The sequence below is a fragment of the Antechinus flavipes genome, chromosome 2 (genome assembly GCF_016432865.1).
Source record: "Antechinus flavipes isolate AdamAnt ecotype Samford, QLD, Australia chromosome 2, AdamAnt_v2, whole genome shotgun sequence".
NCBI classification, from domain to species: Eukaryota; Metazoa; Chordata; class Mammalia; order Dasyuromorphia; family Dasyuridae; genus Antechinus; species Antechinus flavipes.
Genome location: NC_067399.1, coordinates 582631883 through 582649904, shown reverse-complemented (window position 1 = coordinate 582649904; position 18022 = coordinate 582631883). Strand labels below are relative to the sequence as shown.

General features: G+C 36.6%; 1 protein-coding gene across 1 annotated transcript in view; it reads left to right on the top strand.

The window, feature by feature from the left end:
• LOC127551554 (cilia- and flagella-associated protein 43-like) overlaps positions 1 to 18022 on the top strand; it is a 212722-nt gene that overhangs the window by 126232 nt on the left and 68468 nt on the right. Inside the window, exon 22 of the mRNA XM_051981358.1 lies at positions 1094 to 1198. Coding sequence (XP_051837318.1) covers positions 1094 to 1198 — 105 coding nt within the window. The remainder of the gene's footprint in view (positions 1 to 1093; positions 1199 to 18022) is intronic.

The following is an 18022-nucleotide window of genomic DNA, read 5'->3' as shown; positions in this document are numbered from 1 at the left end:
TAGAGCTCTCACTAGCTGTGTGACCTTGGACAAGACATCTAACCCCATTTGTCTCAGTTTCCTTATCTATAAAATGAGCTGGAGAAGGGAATGGCAATCTGCTACAGGATCTTTGCCAAAAAAAAAAAAAAAAAAAACCCAAATGGGATAACAAATAGTGGAGTGGGACAGGCCTTCTTGAAGGCTCATTAAGTCAGCCCTCAGAGTGAAATCATCCTTAGGAAGGCAGGGAGAAGAAGAACAGAGAGGAAGGAGAAAAACAAAAAGGAGAGGAGAGGAAAAAGGAGGGAAGGAGAAAGAAAGAGACAGAATACCATAAGAATTGAAATCCCTCATTATATCATACTTTGATATCAGGCTAATGATCTAAGAGAAAATTGTTTTCCTTTGTTCTTCCACTGATCTTTACCCAAATGTTCTCAACTTTCTCACTCTGATTAATGTACTTCTTCCTATAAGTATACCTTTTTAATGTATAATGCTGTATACTTTTTCTCTCTTTCCCCTTCATAAATCCCTTTGCCCCTCTCTTATTTGAAAAAAAAACCACCAAAGCCATATTGCAGTCATGAATTTCATCTCCAAGGTTCAATAATATCTGTGAGGTCAATTTTGCTTCCTCCTTTAGGACTTCTGGTTTGTCTTGTTTGTTTTCTTAGATTCATGTATTTGGATTTAGATTTTTGCAGTCATGGATTTTTTGCCTTTCTTAGATATTGACTGCAGTAATCTTTCTGATGCTCAACATTTCTTCATTATATTTTTATGTCTATGGAATTCACTTTGAAAATGTTTGATTAAATTTGTAAATACCAGGCAAATGCTAATTAGCCTTCCTTAGATGCATACTGTACCTGCAAGAAACCTGTTTTCTTATCAGGGCTATTTTTACTCTGTTGGTGCAGATCAACTCATCCATGTTCTTCTCATCTAGGACTATTCTTGTTCATATTATTACATAGAACCTCCATAGAGGCTGTATGTGTATGCCTACAAATAATACATCTCTATATCTCCATGTCAATTACTGATGTTAGTAAGTTTTACATATGAGTTTTTATAAAATTGAAATTTCTTTTTATTTTTCTTACAGATAAGAAATGAAACAGAAATGGAAAATCTAACTAAGTTGTATTTATGGAACATTTTAAAAGAAGAATGCTGGGATTCCATGACCAAAAAAGGCCAAGGACTTACGGTGAATATTCTAAACATTTTATATCAGTTATTAATAACCTCAGAAAAAATATCCATTGAAGAGAAAAGTAAAACAATCTTTCCATTATTTTTTATTTTTTTAATTAATTTATTTTAATACACATTACTTTATGAATCATATTGGGAGAGAAAAATCAGAACAAAAAGGAAAAACCACAGGAGAGAAAAAAAAAACAGAAAAAAGAAGTGAATATAGCATGTGTTAATTTACATTCAATCTCAATAGTTGTTTTCCTGGATGCAGATGGGCATTTTTCTGTCCAAAGTCTATTGGGATTGCTTTGGATCACTAAACCTTGAAGAACCTAATCTTTCATAGTTGATCATCACACACTCTTGCTGTTATTATGTATACCTGGTTCTGCTTGTTTTGCTCAGCATCAGTTTGTATAAATCTTTCCAGCCTTTCTAAAGCCAGATTGTTCATCATTTTTATAGAACAATAATATTTCATTATCTTCATGATAACATGAATAACAACTTATTATAATAACAACTTATTCAGCCATTCCCCAATTGATGGGCATTTACTCATTTTCTAATTCTATGTTACCACAAAAAGAGCTGCTACAAACATTTTTGCACATGTGGATCTTTTTCCCTCCTTTCTGATTTCCTTGGGATACAGCAATAATGGCACCTCTGCTCAAAGGGTATGTACAGTTTGATAGTTCTTTGGGCATAGTTTCAGTTTGCTCTCTAAAATGGTTGGACCATATTACAATTCCAATAACAGTGCATTAGTGCCCCAGTTTTCCCACATCCCTCCAACATTTATCATTATCTTTTTCGTATGCAGGGCTGGTTCAATATTAGGAAAACTATTAACATAATTGACTATATCAACAACCAACCAAACAAAAACCATATGATCATCTCAATAGATGCAGAAAAAGCATCTGATAAAATCCAACAGCTATTCCTAATAAAAACACTTGAGAGCATAGGAATAAAAGGACTTTTCCTTAAAATAGTTAGGAGCATATATTTAAAACCTTCAGTAAGCATCATATGCAATGGGGAAAAACTGGAACCTTTCCCAGTAAGATCTGGAGTGAAGCAAGGTTGCCCACTATCACCATTATTATTCAATATTGTATTAGAAACACTAGCCTCTGCAATAAGAGTCGAGAAAGAGATTAAAGGAATTAGAGTGGGCAATGAGGAAACCAAACTATCACTCTTTGCAGATGATATTATGGTATACCTAGAAAACCCCAGAGATTCTACTAAAAAGCTATTAGAAATAATTCATAATTTTAGCAAAGTAGCAGGATACAAAATAAATCCCCATAAATCCTCAGCATTCTTATACACCACCAACAAAATCCAAGAGCAAGAGATACAAAGAGAAATTCCATTCAAAATAACTGTTGATAGCATAAAATATTTGGGAATCTACCTACCAAAGGAAAGTCAGGAATTATTTGAGCAAAATTACAAAAAAGTTTTCACACAAATAAAGTCAGACTTAAATAATTGGAAAAATATTAAGTGCTCTTGGATAGGCCAAGCGAATATAATAAAGATGACAATACTCCCTAAACTAATCTATTTATTTAGTGCTATACCAATCAGACTTCCAAGAAAATATTTTAATGATTTAGAAAAAATAACAACAAAATTCATATGGAACAATAAAAAGTCGAGAATCTCAAGGGAATTAATGAAAAAAAAATCAAATGAAGGTGGTCTAGCTGTACCTGATCTAAAATTATATTATAAAGCAGCAGTCACCAAAACCATTTGGTATTGGCTAAGAAATAGATTAGTTGATCAGTGGAAAAGGTTAGGTTCACAAGACAGAATAGTCAACTATAGCAATCTAGTGTTTGACAAACCCAAAGATTCTAACTTTTGGGATAAGATTTCATTATTTGATAAAAACTGCTGGGATAACTGGAAATTAGTATGGCAGAAATTAGGCAAGGACCCACACTTAACACCACATACCAAGATAAGATCAAAATGGGTCCATGACCTAGGCATAAAGAACGAGATTATAAATAAATTAGAGGAACATAGGATAGTTTATCTCTCAGACTTGTGGAGGAGAAAGAAATTTGTGACCAAAGATGAACTAGAGACCATTACCAATCACAAAATAGAAAATTTTGATTATATCAAATTAAAAAGCCTTTGTACAAACAGAACGAATGCAAACAAGATTAGTAGGGAAGCAACAAACTGGGAAAACATCTTTACAATTAAAGGTTCTGATAAAGGCCTCATTTCCAAAATATATAGAGAACTGACTCAAATTTATAAAAAATCAAGCCATTCTCCAATTGATAAATGGTCAAAGGATATGAACAGACAATTTTCAGATGAAGAAATTGAAACTATTACCACTCACATGAAAGAGTGTTCCAAATCACTATTGATCAGAGAAATGCAAATTAAGACAACTCTGAGATATCACTACACACCTGTCAGATTGGCTAAAATGACAGGAAAAAATAATGATGAATGTTGGAGGGGATGCGGGAAAACGGGGACACTGATGCATTGTTGGTGGAGTTGTGAACGAATCCAGCCATTCTGGAGAGCAATCTGGAATTATGCCCAAAAAGTTATCAAACTGTGCATACCCTTTGATCCAGCAGTGTTTCTACTGGGCTTATACCCCAAAGAGATACTAAAAAAGGGAAAGGGACCTGTATGTGCCAAAATGTTTGTAGCAGCCCTGTTTGTAGTGGCTAGAAACTGGAAAATGAATGGATGCCCATTAATTGGAGAATGGCTGGGTAAATTGTGGTATATGAATGTTATGGAATATTATTGCTCTGTAAGAAATGACCAGCAGGATGAATACAGAGAGGCTTGGAGAGACCTACATGTACTAATGCTGAGTGAGATGAGCAGAACCAGGAGATCATTATACACTTCGACAATGATATTGTATGAGGATGTATTCTGATGAAAGTGGATTTCTATGACAAAAAGACTTAACTGAGTTTCAATGCATAAATGATGGACAGAAACAGCTACACCCAAAGAAGGAACACTGGGAAATGAATGTGAACTATTTGCATTTTTGATTTTCTTCCCGAGTTATTTTTACCTTCTGAATCCAATTCTCCTTGTGCAACGGGAGAACTGTTCGATTCAGCAAATATGTATTGTATCTAGGATATACTGTGACATATTTAACATGTGTAGGACTGCTCGCCATCTTGGAGGGGAGTGGAGGGAGGAAGGGGAAAAAACGAAACATAAGCGAGTGCAAGGGATAATGTTGTAAAAAAAATTATCCTGGCATGGATTCTTAAATAAAATAAAAGTTAAATTAAAAAAAAAAAAGAGCAAATGTTGGAACCTAAAAAAAAAAAACAAAACAAAAAAAACCATTATCTTTTTCATACATCAGAGTTGTTTTAATTTACATTTCTCTAATCAATAGTGATCTAGAGCATTTTTTCATATGACTGTAGATGGTTTCAATTTTGTCATCTGAAAATTATCTATTCATATCCATTGACTTTTTATCAATTGGGGAATAACTTGTATTTTTACAAATTTAATACAGTTCTTTATATATTTTAGAAATGAGAACTCTATCAGAAATGCTGGCAGTAAAGATTTTTCCTAGCTTTGTACTTTTAATTTTGTTTCTGTTGGTTTTGTTTGTGCAAAAACTCTTTAATTTAATGTAACCAAAGTTGTCCATTTTGCCTTTCATACTGTTCTTTAGATCTTTTTTGGTCATAAATGCCTCCCTTCTCCAAAGATCTGATAGGTAAATTATCCCTTGCTCTCCTAATTTGTTTATGATATCATCCTTTATGACCAAATCATGTACCCATTTTGACCTTATTTTGGTTTGGAGTGCATTTCCTTTGGCCCAGCAATATTTCTGCTGGGCTTATATCCCAGGGAGATCTTAAAGGGGGAAAAAGGACCCACATGTGCAAAAAATGTTTGTGGCAGCCCTTTTTATAGTGGCAAGAAACTAGAACCCGAGTGGATGCCCATCAGTTGAAGAATGGCTGAAGAAGTTATGGTATATGAATGCTATGGAATATTATTGTTCTGTAAGAAATGATCAGCAGGATGATTTCAGAGAAGCCTGGAGAGACATACATGAACTGATGCTAAGTGAAATGAGCAGAACCAAGAGATCATTATACAGCAACAACAAGACTATACGACTATCAGTTCTGAAGGACATGGCTCTCTTCAACAATGAGATGATTCAAACCAGTTTCAATTGTTCAGTGATGAAGAAAGCCATCTACACGCAGAGAGAGGACTGTGGGAACTGAATGTGGACCACAGCATAGCATTTCATTCTTTCTGTTGTTGTTTGCTTGCATTTTGTTTTCTTTCTCAGTTTTTTTTTCATTCTTTTTTAATTATAGCTTTTTACTTCCATTTTTTCATTTTTGATCTGATTTTTCTTCTACAGCAAGATAGCTGTATAAATATGTATACATATATTGCATTTAACATATATTTTAACATGTTTAACATATGTATTGGACTACTTGTCATCTAAGGGAGGAACTGGAGGGAAGAAGGGGAAAATTTGAAACAGAAGGTTTTGCAAGGGTCAATGTTGAAAAATTACCCATGCATATGTTTTGTAAATAAAAAACTTTAATAAATTTTTTTTTTGCTTCAATGCTCATTTGGGAGATTAGTCTGTAATTTTTTTTCTCTATTTTGCCTCTTCCTGGTTTAGGTATTAGTACCATATTTGTATCATAGATGGAATTTGATAGGACTCCTTCTTTACCTATTTTTCTAAATCATTTACATAGTTTTAGATTTAATTGTTCTTTAAATGTTTCATAGAATTCATTTGTGAATCCATCTGGTCTTGGAGATTTTCTTCTTAGGAAGTTCATTAGTGGTTTGTTTAATTTCTTTTTCTAAAATAGGACTATTTAAATAATTTATTTCTTATTTTGTTAATTTGGGTAATTTATATTTTGTAAATATTCATCCAGTTCAGCTAAATTATCAGATTTGCTACCACAGTATTGGGCAAAATAGCTCCTAATTATTGCTTTAATTTCTTTTTCATTGGTGGTAAGTTCACCCTTTTCATTTTTGATGGTGGTGATTTGATTTTTTTCTTTTCAACCATTGATCTCCTCTTTTTCTGTTTTATTTATGTATCTAAATAAGATATAAAATTTCTCTTAACTGCTTTGGCTGCTTAGGTTTTGGTTTGTTGTCTCATTATTATCATTCTCTTGGATGGAATTATGATTGTTTCTGTGATTTTTTTGACTCACTCATTTTAAGAATTAGATTATTTAATTTCCAAATGATTTTTAGTCTATCTTTCCCAGTCCCTTTATTAAATATAATTTTTGTTGCATTGTTGTCTGGAAAGGAAGCATTTACCATTTCTGCCTTTCTGCATTTGATGGTGAGGTTTTTATGCCCTCTATTAGGGCATAATGGTAATGGTTAATTTTTGTGTAGGTACCAGGTACTGACCCAAAAAGATGTATTCCTTGCTGTCTCTATTCAGTTTTCTCCAGAGGTCTATCTAGGTTTTTTAGGATTTTTTTAACTTCCCTAATTTCTTTCTTGTTTATTTTGTGGTTACATTTGTTTGATTCTGAGAGAGGAAAGTTGAAATCCCTCACTAATATAGTTTTGCTGTCTATTTCTTCCTGTAACTGGATTAAAATGTCTAGGAATTTGACTGCTCTACTACTTGGTGCATATATATTTAGTACCATTACTACTTCATTTTTTTTTGTGATACGAAAGATGTACTTTCCTTCCTTATCTCTTTTAGTAAGATCTGTTTTTAGTTTTGCTTTATCTGAGATAAGAATTGATACCCTTGCTTTTTTTTTACTTCAACTGAAGCATAATAAATTCTGCTTGAGTCTTTTACCTTTACTCTGCATGTGTCTCTCTGTGCCAAATGTGTTTCTCGTAAACAGCATATTGTGGGATTCTGTTTTTAATGCACTCTGCTATTTGCTTGTTTGGGGGGAGAATTCATCTCATTCACATTCGCAGTTATGACTACCAATTCTGTATTTCCACACATCCTATTTTCTCTCCTGTATATACTTTTGTTTTCTCTTTCCACCCTGTCCTTAGAAGTGTTTTTTTAACTACCCCATCCACTACTTTATCTTCTATCACTCCTTTCCCCCTTTCTCTTTCCCCTAGTGTTTCTGTCTTCCCTTCTATCCTGCTACTCCCCCTTTTCTTTCCTGTTCCTCCTCCTACTTTATAGGGTTTGATAAATTTCCATATCCCACTGAATGATTATTATTCCATCTTAGAGCCAAAACTGATGAGATCAATTCAGAAAATGTTCATCCCTCTCCCTTCTTTCCCTAGATTGTAATAGGTCTTTGGCACCTCTTTATGTGATCTAGTTTGTCCCATTATACCTCCCTTTTCCTCTTTTTCCAGTACAGATCTTTTTCAACCCCTTAATGTCTTTTTCTTTGATAATATCACATCAGAGACCATTCATTGACACAACTAAATCCATATGATACCTCACTCAGTCTGTCCCAGTGACTAATACAATTTTCAAGAGTTGCAGACGTTTTCTTATCCAGGGATATAAACAGTTTAACCTTTAATAATACCTATTTTCCCCCTCTTTACTTTTCTATGCTTCTCTTGACTCCTGTGTTTCTAGATTAAATTTTCTATTTAATTCTGGTTATTTCAGTAGAAATGATAGAAAATCTCTTACTTCATTGAAAATTCATTGCCTTCCCTGAAAGATGATGCTGAGTCTCGCTGAGTAGTTAATTTTTAGTTGTAACCTTAGGTCCTGTGCCTACTGGCATTCTGATTCTTTAATGTAAGCTTCCAGATCCTGGGTAATCCTAACTGTTGCTCCTTGATAAGTAAAATGTTTTTGCCTGGTAGTTTGCTGTATTTTTTCCTTGAGATTGATTAGTTCTGTGGTTTCACAGCAATGATATTGAGGTTTTCGTTGTGGGATCCCTTTCCCAAGGTGATCAGTAGATTCTTTCAACAAGTACCTCCCTGTCTTTCTAGAATATTGGGACAGTTTTCCTTAATGATCTCTTGAAGAATGCTCTCTAGGTTCTTTTTGTGATCATGGCTTTCAGATAGGCCAATAATATTTAAATTGTCTCTTCTGGGTCTGTTTTCCAGGTTGGCTATTTTTCCGATGGGATAATTTACATTTTCTTCCATTTTTTTTGTTCTTTTTAGTTTGACTGATTCTTACCACAGTCATTAGCTTCCATTTGCCGCACTCTGGTTTTTAATGTGTGATTTTCTTCAATTATCTTTGGTATCTCTTTTTCTTTTTGATTAATTCTACTTTTGAAAGTGTTGTTTTCTTCAGTAGATTTTTTTTTTTTTTTTTTTTTTTGCTTTTGGCCAATTGTATTTTTAAGAAGTTATTTTATTCAGCCAATTTTTTTTCTTCCTTTTCCAGGCTGTTGACTCTCTTGCATACCTCTCATTCCCTTTCTCATGTTTAATTCTACCTTTCTTATTTGCCTTTTAAAGTCTTTTATGAGCATTTCCAAGAAGCCTCTTTGGGCTTGAGACCATTCGTCTCACTCTTTGAGATTTTCTCTGTGGACATTTTGTCCTCATCTTAGTTTGTTGTTTGTTCTACTGCCCTGTCACCATAGTAGCTTTCTGTGGTCAAGGTTCTTATCTGCTTCTTATTGATGTTCTTTCCTTTTCCTTTGGTATTTCCTCTTTTTCATTGTTATGATTGGTCTCTGCTCCTGGGATATAGGGGGCGCTGTCCCAAGCTCGCGGTGGAGCTCTGAGCCTGGGCTTTGAGCACAGCGGCCCCTTGTGTTTGCAGGAGGCAGTTTGCCTGCTCTTTTCAGGAAACAGCCTGGTTTTCCAGTTTGCCTTCTGAGCTTGGACTGGCAGATGCCTCCCCCCTCCTAACCTCCCCCCTTGCTGTGCTCCTCTCGAGCCAGGGCTGAGGGTCTTGGCTGCTGCTTTGCGTGACTCTGACTCTCACCGGCTTTCCCAGAGCCTGCCTGAGCTCCCCAACACCCTTTTCGCCGCAGCGAGACTGACCTTTCTTGAAGCTTTTCCAGTTTATCTTGAGCTGGAGAGAGGCTTCGTTCTGTCCGACTCTGGTCAGGGGCTCGCTCCCAGTGGTTTTCCAGGGGACCTGGGAGAGCTCCAGCAGCTTCCGGGCTTGATTCCACCGTCTTGGCTTCGCCCTCAGCAGTCCCGCCCTTCCATTTCTCCCCAAACTCGGAGCGCCGCCTGTTCAGTGGCTCAAGTAGCTTTCCCAGCGCGGGGCCTACGATCTGCCTCTGCCTTTAGACCCTTTTTGTTTTGGTCCATTTGGGTTTTCACACTAACATCTCCCTACATCGATCCTCCCTCCTTTCTTTTTCCACTCCTCAGTAACACTTGCGATTGCTTCATTCCTTCTACAGATTTCTCTTTCTGAAAATCCCATGAACCATTCATTATGGACATACCAAGAACGTGCTTACATCGACTCTTGCTGCTGCTTCTTGTCTTCTGATTAGAAGTATGTCCAGAAGAAGAAAGGACCCCATAGCGCAGAGGCATTTGGAAGTAGCCTTGTGAGGCAGAGTCATTATCCCCTGCCCCAGGGGTTTTCTTCGCTTAAGAACTTGCGGGGGTGGGAGGCTACTTTGTGAGGGATTCAGCAGCCCTGATTGGCATAAAGGCACCCAGGGAAAGTCATACAGTGGCATCGACCTGTCAGAGCGACACTGCTTTACCACAAGCAAAAAACCGGTTCTTGGACTCTTTACCACAAGACACATACCTCTGCACCCACAGGGTAACGAACGCCAGCGCGGAGGGGCTTGTCCTTCCTGCTTCCGCTGAGTACTTACTACTTGGAATGAGAACCTTCTGTTCTTCTCAGGGTTAGGACAGCAGGTGCCATCTTCCTAATCTCGCAGATCACCTGGCTTGCATTATTCCTCTCTGAAAAACTTATTAAAGGACATGAACAATAATCACAAAGACGAGAAACCCTGATGGGGGGAGCATTCGCACTGATAAAATCATGGATCCAACATGAATGCATTTGTCCTATAGAAAGATTTTTTTGTTGGTTACATGTTGTATACTTCGTAAAACTATGAGCTCCTTGAAAATAGGAACTGTCTTTGTGTTTCTTTATATCCCCAGGGCTTAGGATAATGTCTGGAATATAGCAGATGCTTAGTAAATACTAACTGACTTGATCTGACTTTTCCATTACTTCAATTCAGTGCAGTAAACCTGTGACCTTGGGGGGGAGGGATCATTCACCCAAATGATGACTCACCTTGCTTTTCTGTATAATTCTTGTACATTTCATTTTAGAGATCTTCCAGAGAACCTATATTCAATGACCTGGATGGCTTCCTCTAGGTTTTTAAAATTTTGACAATACAATATGTGGACTCTCCTTTGTTATCCTTCACTGACAATAATACATGATTAGTTCACCTCCTTTTCCAGTTATGCATTTTCTCAATAAGAATTCACTTCTTGAACATCTGAAACTATGTAGCAGCTTCCTTAAAGCTGTATATAGTGTTCCATTACACTTTTTTTTATGTGCGACTTAAATGTTTTCAGGGATTGTAATGTCTTAACATTTATCACTTGAGAGATATTTGTTCTGAAAAGTTGAATTTTTGCATAAAGAAACATCTTAGGATTGTTAAAAGAACTGTACAATTCCATATATATATATATATAAGCCAGCCTTTCTCTCTTCTTCTTACTCAATTTGGGACTTAACTCACTGTCCTTCTGTAATGTCATTATACACACACACACACACACGTACACATACAAATACAAACACACATATTTTATCCTGTACTTTTTTGGTAGACTAGATATCCAATTACATATTGACAAGATTAAACTGATTTTGTATCATTTTTCTTGATTCAATTTTCCATCAATTGATTTTGTCTAACAATTGCCTGTCAGTTCTTTATGAACTTAGTTTTGAAATTCAATTGTCTTACAATGCATTATATTTAGACATATAGCTTTCTTGTTAATCTCTTAGGGAATATGGGTGGATACCAGGGAGTCTAATCTAGTATCTTTGCATCATCAAGCTATCCTTCATAGATATCTGGTTTGCTATCCAAAGAAGTTTTGTCCACTATCTCAAACCTTGCACATGGACTATGAACTTTTCTAGGTCATGGGAGGGAAGGAGGAGCTTGTTACCAGCCCCTCATTCCTAGTTTCTGACCAATTATATTGTCCCCCAAACCTCAACTCTATAACCAATCATGTTGTCCTTTCCCATAGTCCTGTAGTCAATTATAACTTGTTCCCCAACTAAATGTCCTATTCTTTATTCTGTCTCTCTAAAACCATAAAAAAAAACCCACCCAGATTGTTCTCAGGTCTTTGTTTTCACTGAGGCACTCATTTTTCTACTTTATTACCAGATATCCTGCTAATAAACTGTTATCTTGCTTGGAGAGAATTTGCTTCAGTCTATTTGTTGTTAAATTTTATTCATGACAATATCTAATCTGAACAATGGGCTTTGTTCATCCATTTCATTTTTTTATTTTTTTGGTGGTTTCACCAATTTGTTTTAAAAAATCTGAGATTTTACTGAGATGCTTCATAATGTTTGGGAACTTTATTCAATCAGTCCAATATTTTTTACACATAAAAGTATATGGGAACCTCACCATCTAAAAGGAATCTTCCATTTGGACTATGTTCAAGACATTTTGGAAAGCATATATATCTCTGTCTTAAGCCTCAGTTGATATTAATAGTCAGAAAATGACTTATCAAAGCTGTCTCTTTGTAGTTTTATTTATCAAAGAATCTTATGTGATCATGAAATAGTCCTTATTGAAGGAAAATCTTTGAGATTTCTTTTTGTTCTGCTAAGTGAAATGCATTGTTCTGTTTTGTTTTTTTATAACCACCAAATAATAAAAACAGATTCTTGTATAACTTTCAGTCAATTGTATAATCTTGTTTGAGAAAGTCTGCCTGTTTTATCTCTCATTTTATATCAAGAAAACCTTCAATTCTTATGTAAGTCATTTTAATAAAGATTTTATAGAGATGTGAAAATGTCAATAATTTTTGATCAGTAAGTATGGATTAAGCTCCTTTTATGTTCTGGTGCAAGGCACTAGGTATATGAAAACAAAAACCAAATTGTCTTTGCCCTCAAGAAACTTACATTCTGTGGGTAAAGGATACACAACAATGCAGACACCAAGCAAATACAGACAATTTAAAAAATAAATCCAAAATGCAGGGGACAAGGGAAGACTTTAAGTGTTGGGGGAGCTTGCAAGCAGAGGACGAGTCTTCAGGACACAGAGTGAGAGAGGAATTGAAGTATGAAAAGGAGCAAAGAAGCCAGATGAACTTATCACATAGCATGTATTACTTGATTTACTACAAACTGACTTTATATGTTCTCAACTAGCCTGTAATGGGCTGAAACTGAGCACATGCACTGCGGTCCAAGCACTTATGGCTAATTACCAATTGGACAATACTCTATTAGTATTTACTTGGAAAATGGCCCACCCCACCATTCGGTGCTGGCTCGATCTGTTGGCCCATAAAAAGATTTGGAGGAGGAAAAAAAGGGTGGAGTGAGAAAGCCAGAGTGACTCCTGTCCGGATTCGTGTTGCCATTGCTCTCACTTTGTGTGGCCATTCCTTTCACATCCACAAAGAATAAAGATCAAGGACTTTTGCCGAGCCTGACTCCGGCTGATTCTAAAGTATCCAGGGTGCTAAGGCAGTCATCACACTGGCCCTCACGGCCGCATGCCAGATCTTTTACTCTTCATTGTTTGACTTAATCTCACTACACTTCTTAAATTACCTTTGTTGCTCCTGCCCTGTAATGTTCTGACTAGCTCTCTAGAGTGCCTTTGGACCAGCCTTGGTCTCAGTAGAATAATCACCACGAGAATAGTCAGGGATAAAGTCCAAAGTCTTTATTGTCTCTTTCAATCTCCCAGTCTGCATCAGCAGTCTCAGCCAATCAGCCAGTCAGCAGTCTGCATATCTCAATGTAATATCCTGCTTTCTAGAGCCCCCAAATTGGGGTGACAAAAATGTACCGTTGCTTTCTAGAGGTTCCCCCCCACTGGAGTGGATTAAAATATAGTGTCTAGACTAGCTCTCTGAAGGATCTTGGGACCATCCCGAGTCCTTGATCTTAGTGGAGAAGTGATGAAGGCAGGAGAGCCACCATGAGACTGGTCAAGTCTTTTCTCGTCTGGCTGAGTTTATCCCCATTTTATATATTCTATTACAATTACATTAATTCATCATACTGAGTATAAGCCAATCATTATATCACTAGGGAACCATTATTTGTTGTAAGGTTAAATCTATCATACTGAACTAGAGAGCTGTTGTAAGATTACTTGTTTCAAGTACTCTTGGCCCTCTACACTGCCTTACTCAAGGAACTTTGCTTTATACTTCATAGAAAAAATTGAGATCATCTGGTATGACTTCTTTCTTCTTCTCAACTTTATAAGTCAAAAAACTTTAAAAATCATGCCCTGCTCTTCCTTTGCAGTATTATATAAATGTATATAATGTATGTATATAAATGCTATATTACCAGCATTTATAAGAATGGGCCCTTACTTCTCTGTCCCAAACCTTCCTTTTTTTCCTATCTATATCTTCTTTATTGGCGATCTCATCTCTTTAAATAAAGCCCAATTTAAACACTAGTCTCTCTGTCCCAAACCTTCCTTTTTTTCCTATCTATATCTTCTTTATTGGCGATCTCATCTCTTTAAATAAAGCCCAATTTAAACACTAGTCTCTCTGTCCCAAACCTTCCTTTTTTTCCTATCTATATCTTCTTTATTGGCGATCTCATCTCTTTAAATAAAGCCCAATTTAAACACTAGTCTCTCTCCAGAATGTCACCAAGAACCAATTAAACATTTTGAACTACATGTTCTTTAGGGATATCAAATTCAAGAAGCACAAAACAAAACTTATCCACTTTCCCATCAAACCTCCTATTTTTGGCTTCTCTATATCCATCAAATGTTTCTAATGAGACAGTTATCCTCAACTTTCTCTTCATTACCTCTCACATCTAAATGATTGCTAGCTTTGACAGTTCTACCTTCCTTATACCTTTTACATCTACCCCCTTCTCTCCACCTACCTGGTTCCTACTCTAGTTCAGGCTCTTAGTTTGTCTTCATGAAATTCACATTCCATATAGCTACCAAATCATATTCCTAAAGCATAAATCTGACCATGTTCTTCCCCTATTCAAGTACTTGTTCTTGCCATTACTATTCTTTTTTGCCTTTGAAAGCCCTTCACAATCTGGCTCTAATCTTTCTGGGCTTATTTTACATTGCTCCCCTTCACAGACTTTGCAATCCAGCCTATCTAATCTGCTGGCCATTGTCCACACATGGCATTTCCTCTGAGTTTTCATACTTTTTCATAGGATGGTATCTGCCTAGAGTGACTCCACTTTACTTCTGTCTCAAAGAATCCTTTTTTTCCTTTAAAATTTAAGTATTATCTTCTATAGGAAGCCCTCTGGAAATTACTTTACATCTTTTTTTTGTATTTTTTCTGCATTTAATTTTTTTTCCTTTTTTGTCCTTTTATGTCATTCCTCAAATAGCATGTAAGCTCTTAGAATGGTTTCATTTTTATCTGTATTACTTAATTTTTAAAAATTCCTTTTGAAATCCAGGATGTGGGATTTTGAATGTCTAACAGTGGAATTCTTTTATCTTCATATTTTATCTTAATAGTTACAAAGTCACTTCTTAAGCTTCATAAGCAGATGAGTTCCAAGGTCAAAACTGTGCTTTAGGACTATGAGTTTGGAAGTTTTATGGAAGAGAAATGGGATAGCTAGATTACAGGGAGGCAGACTAAGTAAGAGGCCATTATAATAAGCAAGGTAAAAGAGGGAAACATCATGGTACAGTGAGGGTCAAAGGCCATGGGTTCAACTCTTTCCTCTAAGATTATTTATGTGATAACTTTGGGTAAATTAATTTCCCTGGGCCTCAGCTCTCTCATCTGTAAAATAAAGATGTTAAGCCAGATGGTAATGCTTTTTAAGGTTCCTACTAACTTTAACTCTATAATCCTTATGGGTGATATTTTCAAGCTAAGTGTGTGTGCCCTATTTTTTCAGGGGTCTACAAGGGATATTATTAAGGAGAGAATGAAAGGTGTTTGGCAACTGGTTGATTAAGAGGGACAAAAGAGAGGGAAGAGTTAATATCGACTTTGAGGTTTTAAATCTGAATAACTGAAAGAATAGTGGTATTCTCACCAAAGCAAGGAAAGAAACCTTTATTAAGCTCTTATTATGTGCCAGACATCATTACAAGTGCTGAAGATACAAATATAAGAAAAAGAGACAATTCTTAATCTCAAGGAGCTTACTGTTTAATGGGGATATACATGCTGTTGAAGTGCAGAAAGTCAAAAGCACAGCCAGAAGGGGAATGAAGGTTGGCTTGCTTGAGCCCTTCCTCAAAATGGAAGCTCCAGGAGAAACTCACTGATGGGAGAAAAGGGCCATTGGAACAGGGCTAAAAGTGCACAGGGGCTGATGGGTGTTCCAGATTGAGACTGCAGATGAAGAAGCATCTTGTTGAAATCCAAGAATAAAGTTAAAATGAAGAAAGGGCTAGTTTGGAGTAAAGAGACTAATGGGTTCTTATTTTGGACATGTTCAGTTTGAAATTATTATAGAGCATTCAAGTGGAGATATCCAGCAGGCAGTTATTGATGCATGACTGCATCGTAGGAGAGAGATGAGGGTAGATTTGAGTCATCTACATTGACATGGTAGTTGAACCCATGGAACTGATGAGGTCATTATGAAAAAGAAGGTAGAGAGATAAGAGAAGAGACCAAGATAAAGACCAATTGTAGAAGGCCAGCGTTTGAGTTGTTAGGGTACATTGTCACAGCAAACAGAGCAGCCAGCATGTAGAGGATGACCAAGGCGTAGAAGACCTGTCTTCAGAGCAATGATCACCTAAGGGTTGGGAGAGCCTCGTAGGAGCATGTAAGGATTACCCTGCCTTGTGTTGGGTTTTTCAGATTTCACAGAACTCCAGCTTCATGTGTGGTGTCTCCATCTAGCAGATCTTCATAATAGAACAGGAAGTTTACAGGAATCGGTGCTTCTTGTGTATCATCGTGATGCATCCTTTTTATCTCAATAAAGTAGGTTCTGGCTTGCATACCTAGACTAAGTATTTCATCAATTGTGAGCAGAACAGGAGAAAAAGGGCCTGACAAAGCTCACTTAGAGGCACAAGGAGAAGAAGGAGTAAGTGTTATAAGAACCAGGGGCAGAGAAGGCAAATGTTAAGGGACAGGTCAGTTCTCCGAGAGCCTCCATAGCTGTGGATCAGAGCATCTGAAGTTTTCAGGGCAGCCTTTGCTAACATAGGTGTTGCAGACTGGGAATGAGAAAAATTGGAGGCAGAGGGAAGAGGAGAGGGGTCATTCTCCTTGAAACTGAGAACCTCTCTGACTGAGAGGCCATTGCTTTGTCTGTTTATTAATCTGAGTGCCAGGCTTAAATAGGCCCTTTAGACTAGTGTTACAATCTTACTAGCTACCTTCAGGTGACATCATATAACTTCCTGGGCATTTCTATATCCAACTTAACTATCAATACCAAGATGCTTATCAACACAGAATTGTAAATAACAGAGTTGTGATGCTCATCAACATCAACAGAACTGTAAATAGTTGTAATATTTATCAATAGAGAGCAGATATTATCATAATAATGTTTTTACTTCAAGTATGTCTTTGATTCATTGTATAGTTAAAATGCCTTGTTCCTATCACATGCATTCTCCATCAAGATTTTTCTAAATTTACCAAGTATGTCTTTACAATTGTTAGGGAGATGGTGAGTTGATAAAGTTTGAATTGTTCGTCCTAAGAGAGAGTAAATCTCAAGTAATACCTGGATCGGACGCTAACTGTTCATGGACTTATTCAATACTGGCCTTCTACTTTTACACATTTATCATACTTCACAAGAAGAATCAAAACAAAAAGGGAAAAAAATTAGAAAGAAAAAAACAAGCAAGCAAACAACACCAAATGGAAAATACTATGTTGTAATCCACATTGAGTCCCCACAGTGTCTCTCTGGATGCAGATGGCTCTCTCCATCACAAATCTATTGGAATTGGCCTGAATCACCTTGTTATTGGAAAGAGCCATGTCCATCAGAATTGATCATCACATAATGTTGTTGCTTTGTATAATGATCTCCTGGTTTTGCTTATTTCACTCAGCATCAGTTCATATAAGTCTCTCCAGGCCTCTCTGAAATCATCCTGCTGATCGTTTCTTACAGAACAATAATATTCCATGACATTCATATACCATAACTTATTCAGCCATTTTCCAACTGAGTGGATGCCCATCATTTCTTGCCACTACAAAGAGGGCTGCCACAAACATTCTCGCACATACAGGTCCCTTTCCCTTTAAAATCTCTTTCAGATATAAGCCCAGTAGTAACATTGCTGGATCAAAGGGTGTGTGCAGTTTTATAGTTCTTTGAGCAGAATGGTTGTATCAGTTCACAACTCCACCAGCACTGTATTAGTATACCCCCTTTCCCAAATTAACTCATCAGAGACATATGGTACAAAGAGAAAGTATTTATTTTGTCCCTGCACACCCAGGACGCATCCCAGCTCCCACCATGTGCTTGATCTGGCTCATAGGAAGTAGAACACCCAGTTAAATAGAAAAAGCCCCGAGCCTTTTCATTGGATAGTGTCTGCTTCCTATGGGTCATTTCACTTCCTGTAACTTCACT